The sequence below is a fragment of the Drosophila sulfurigaster genome, chromosome 3 (assembly GCF_023558435.1).
Source record: "Drosophila sulfurigaster albostrigata strain 15112-1811.04 chromosome 3, ASM2355843v2, whole genome shotgun sequence".
Taxonomy (NCBI): domain Eukaryota; kingdom Metazoa; phylum Arthropoda; class Insecta; order Diptera; family Drosophilidae; genus Drosophila; species Drosophila sulfurigaster.
In genome coordinates this window covers 29,560,756-29,565,415 of record NC_084883.1, presented here as the reverse complement: position 1 = coordinate 29,565,415, position 4,660 = coordinate 29,560,756, and the positions used below count along the sequence as shown (strand labels likewise).

At 41.3% G+C, this 4,660-nt stretch overlaps 1 protein-coding gene across 1 annotated transcript; it reads right to left on the bottom strand.

Moving 5' to 3' along the window:
• Positions 1-522: 522 nt before the first annotated feature.
• Positions 523-2,946, bottom strand: LOC133843866 (protein sneaky). Its single transcript, XM_062277612.1, has 3 exons — positions 1,959-2,946; positions 1,305-1,904; positions 523-1,225 (listed from the first exon to the last, which is right to left on the bottom strand). Exons 1-3 carry the CDS (start codon positions 2,877-2,879, stop codon positions 599-601), a joined length of 2,148 nt encoding a protein of 715 aa, XP_062133596.1. The 5' UTR covers positions 2,880-2,946; the 3' UTR covers positions 523-598.
• Between the last annotated feature and the right edge of the window lie 1,714 nt (positions 2,947-4,660).

Here is a 4,660-nt window from a genome sequence, read left to right as displayed (position 1 = left end):
GCATAAAGCAAAGACTGAGAGGAAGAGAGAGAGAGAGACAGATAAAAAGGTTGCCCTCTAATGGTTAAAAGCATGGAAAGCAAAACTTGGTTGTATGAGGAAATGTTGCCAAAACACACGGCAGACAAAATGCCAGACAGAGCTGCAGGGCAATTTGAAGACACTTAAAATGAAAGAATAGAACTGAGTGCGGAGTGAGCTCGCAAAACTACTGAGAATTAAGTTCTGCAGACTGGAAAATGGACAATTATCGCAACGATCCCATTACGAGTCGTAGAAAGGAATGAAATTCTTAAGTAAGAGAGTTGTGAATGTCCAAAGCGAAATGTATGTAGAATTTATAAGTGTTTAACATACATAAATATAATTTTAGTTAAGGAGTTAATAAATTAAACAATTTCAGTAAAAAGCAGTAGCACATGATTGGAGAAAGGAGACTTTAGTAGATGTTTAATAAATGTTTTATGGCTTTAAAAATAACTCATTTTTCCCAGTAAATAGCAAAGATAATATCCATCATAATTATCTGTGTTGAAAAGCGCATTTTCCATTTTATTGCAAATTGCAAATTCTATTACAAAAATTACTATGTAAATTCCTAATTGTTGCTTGTACGTTCTTTGGTGGAAAACTCTACGGTGTTTTCATTCGCCTTTTGTCGAGACATCAACTGTTCACAGAAGATGCAGACAAAGGTCATGTCTCGACTGCAGTTGCGACAATATGGATACTCACAATACTTGCAGATGACAAACCTGTCGTTCTCAACGCAACTACAGATTAGACACTTGCGTTTAGCACATTGGAAATACGTCAGCCAGCCGAATTTTTGTGGATATCCCAGGCGCAGCATTAGGAATATATTGAGTTGCCCTTGCGAGTGCCGCGTGGCCAAATTTTGCTCAGCTGTTTGGCGCATATCATGCAGATATGTGGCACGATTGCGCAGTAGCGAACCGTAGAGAAAGAGAGTCCGTTGCTTTTCCCGCTTGTAGTAGAAATAATTACAGATCACTGGACGCATACGTGATATAAAAATGTTCTGATGTATAAGCAATATGATCAGAGCGTATAATGCAATTAGTTTCACGTAGAATGTAAGGGGCAGCTTGTGTGGCACAGGAAGACACTCCTCGTTGGTGAGGAAGGTGGAGACACGTTCGTGGATATTAAAGTTCTTCATGGTGGTGCGCAATAGACGCGCCATCAAGCCGGTGCCATTGATCTGAAAAGCAACACAATATTGCCTTTAAAATGAAATCATATTGTGCCTGAAATAATGCCAAAAAAAAAAAGAAACTCACGCGAAATCGAACTTCATGTTCTCCCTCCTGTTCATAGGAGATCAATGAGCGATGATTAATGATGTTCAGCATATTCACAACCATGCGATCCAACAATAAAAATAATACAGTGGGCAATATTTCTAGTAGAAACTGTAGTATATGATTGCTCTGCTGACTGGATTCGGCCACAGTGCGACTGCAAACATCCTGAAGATCCACAATTCTCGATTTCTCCAAGCTGCGCAGGGGCAAAAGTGAACCCTCATTCATTCGCTTGCGACGCGCATCGACGTGCTTGAAATAGTCCGTTATATAAAAGTTGTCAAAGTCAATAACGCAGCGATAATTCCAATTGTAATTCGCAGCTGACCAAATCAAATAGAAGATAAACAACCACATGAATTTATCAATGATCTCCATGACAGCATTGAAAATGCGTCGCCTCTGCTCAAAATCCTTGAGGAATTCCTGCGATGTCTGCTGAGCACTACGCAATTGAGCTGCAGTTGATGAATTCTGCAATTTGTAGGTGATTTGAATATTGGAACTATTGCCATAAAGTTCCTGTTCCGTCTGCAGCAACTTGACATAGTTCTGACCAAAGTCAGATGGCACAAACTATGCAAAATTATCTTTAATATAAAAAATTGCTAATTTGAATTTTCTACCTACCTTTGAGGCATCGCAAACTTTATCGGGATTGCCAAACATGTTTACTTTGCATATAATATCGATGCGATATGGCCAGCAAATGGCATTGGCCAACCAGTTGGGAAAATTTGTGGCACACTTGCGAAAGCCTTGGCTAAACACCTCCTCACACACCTCGTGACCACTGTCCAGCTGCTGCTTGCAGCGATTTCCCATTTTCCTCACAAATTGCAGCTGAATTTCGGCTGCTTTGGGCAGTTGTGAATTAAAACTAAAGTTCTTAGATTGTTTCCCCGTCGAATTGTCAGCAGTTCTTAAATGCTTGTAGTAACTGAATCTATCATCATCGCTGCTCAAACCCAGCTTAAGATCATTGAGAATCACTTGCAGCTCCTTGAAGGTGTCTTGTATCTCAACAATGTCGCTTTTCATGTGCTGCAGTGTGTTCGTAAAGGGTTTGGCAATCAGATCGAAGCGTGTCTTAGTCAGATTGTACGTCAGCGTTGTGCTGCAGGCAAAGACTCGTGCCACCTCGCCGGCATTTGCCGCCAGATTGGCAATGGGACCCGTAATCAGAAAACCAAAGGCCACCGCTCGCAAATACTTATGTCCGGCTTTGTCAGCAATCGATGCAAATATCAGCAATGTCACCGCACGCACATTACGACTTAGCATAAAGGAGAGGCCGTTGAGCAGCAGGAACAAGGTAACAACTGGAACCTCGACCAGCAGATTCTGGTAGAGGATGCTCAAACTGTTGTTGAGTGACACCAGCAGACCCAGCAAATAGGATAGCAGGACGCCGATCAGGAAGCTGCTCAGATAACGCATCGGTGAAATCCAGATGCTTTGTTCCTCATCGCGTCCATACAGCAGACAGTAAAGTGGCTTGCTTTTCCCTCCAACAAAATTTTCAATCCACTGTGTTAAATAGTGAAGCATGATGAAGGTTTAAACAGAGTTAAATGTAGTTTAACTAATTTTAAGAAAAAAGCTTTTGACAGATGAGTCGATTCCTGTGATGTAATTAAATATAGCTTCATACTTAGTAAAAATAATTTTGTAGAAAATAATAATTCAGCTATATATGTACATATATAAAACTATTAAAATACCAGTAATTAATGAAATAATTAACAATACTTTATTGTTGCAAGCATATATTTAAGTTAATTTACTATAAGTAAGTTTATTATCAATTTTTTGAATTTTATTTACTTTCGACCTTAGTAAAGTAAAATTTAATATAGGAAGGTACCTAAATAAACTAAACAATAAATATCTATTTCAAAAATATATTTTGTAAAATAAATATTGTCTTTTCCCTTTTAAAAAGTGAATAAAATATACACTTAATATTAACAGTATTGGTTCAATTATTTATTTATAATCTTATATAAGAATTATTTTATTTGCTGCACAACTTCAATTCATATTATTGCACTTTAGTCCGAAGTATTTATAAAGACAATCCTTTCGGTGTCCTGTGAAACACCCACAGGAATTCGTAAGTCGTGTATTGGCAGCATCATCATCTCTAGGGAATAACACTTGCAAACTCGTATAGTTTGAGCTCAAGGTTAAGTGGGGATTAACACAATGGGCTGGGAGCAATAGACTGGACAATGGACACTCTGGGCAAAGAAGGATGCAATTTTTCGGGATGGGCAGCTGCATTTTAAACTCGCAAACTGGCTTACTTTTAACCGTTTTATGGCGCACACTTCGCAACTCAACTGCCACACGCATCAGCGGTGGCAATTCCCCAGTCTGTTGTACCCCGCCCTGTGTCATTTAAGAGCAGAGAGCGGATAGTGCAAATGACTGCAGTTCGGAGCTCAGACGATGCGCTCGTTAAAAATGCCAGACCAGAGCAAAGGCAGAGCAGACCATCGGTCCAGACATTCCCAGACCCAAAACCAGACACAACAAACTCGGCGAAGATGGTAAAAATGCATTCAGCTTAATGTGCGCAATGTGTGCAAAGTCCTTGGCGTACCAAGTGAACCGCTTCGTCTCGAAGCGAACCAAACCCAACTGAACTGCACTGAACTGAAACTGTGTATAATCCAATTATGCCCGTAATAGTCTAGCGAAGTGCTGCGACGTAGAGGAGCCAAGGAACTTTTGCACCTGCCCCAGCGACGCGCTGGGAGATTCTAAAATAAAAATTGATTACATGCGTGTGTCTTGGTCGCAATGAATAAATTTTCGATGCTGCCCTCACGCTGGCAGCTTGTTTGTTTTGCAGGCGAACGTTTAAAAAATTTATGAACTGCATCACGATGAGCGATGAAATGCATCCAGCCAGACAGTCAGACAGACAGACAGCCAGCCAAGCAGCCAGGCAGCTCCAAATTGGTGCAGTTTGCTCGTCGCGCTTGGCAATGCCACTCGCTGAATATTAAACAGGCCATCTCCCAACGGCAGCACTTCATCAGCCCGAGTTGTGCTAAAAAATTGATTGATCCTTGAAGGGCAACCGAATGGGGCAGCGGGCGGCCGCCAACTTGGGACCCAATGGACAGAACTGGACTGGGAACTTGGACAGAGACTGAGACTGCCACTGAGACTGGGAGGCGAGCTGGGACTTTGACGACATCATCTCTAGTGGGCTGTGGAACGGCAGGGGGCGTGGTTATCTGCTGCTCAACGTATGCATTAAAACAATTTAAAATTCCAACACTAGCCAAGGCCACAGTGGGGCGAAAGTGAGTGAAGCC

Excerpts from the sequence above, each read along its gene's own strand:
- LOC133843866 (XM_062277612.1), bottom strand. The coding sequence starts at position 2,879 with ATGCTTCACTATTTAACACAGTGGATTGAAAATTTTGTTGGAGGGAAA. Across the intron at positions 1,905-1,958 it reads AAGTTTGCGATGCCTCAAAG|TTTGTGCCATCTGACTTTGG; the intron begins GTAGGTAGAAAA and ends AATTTTGCATAG. Across the intron at positions 1,226-1,304 it reads AACATGAAGTTCGATTTCGC|ATCAATGGCACCGGCTTGAT; the intron begins GTGAGTTTCTTT and ends GTTGCTTTTCAG.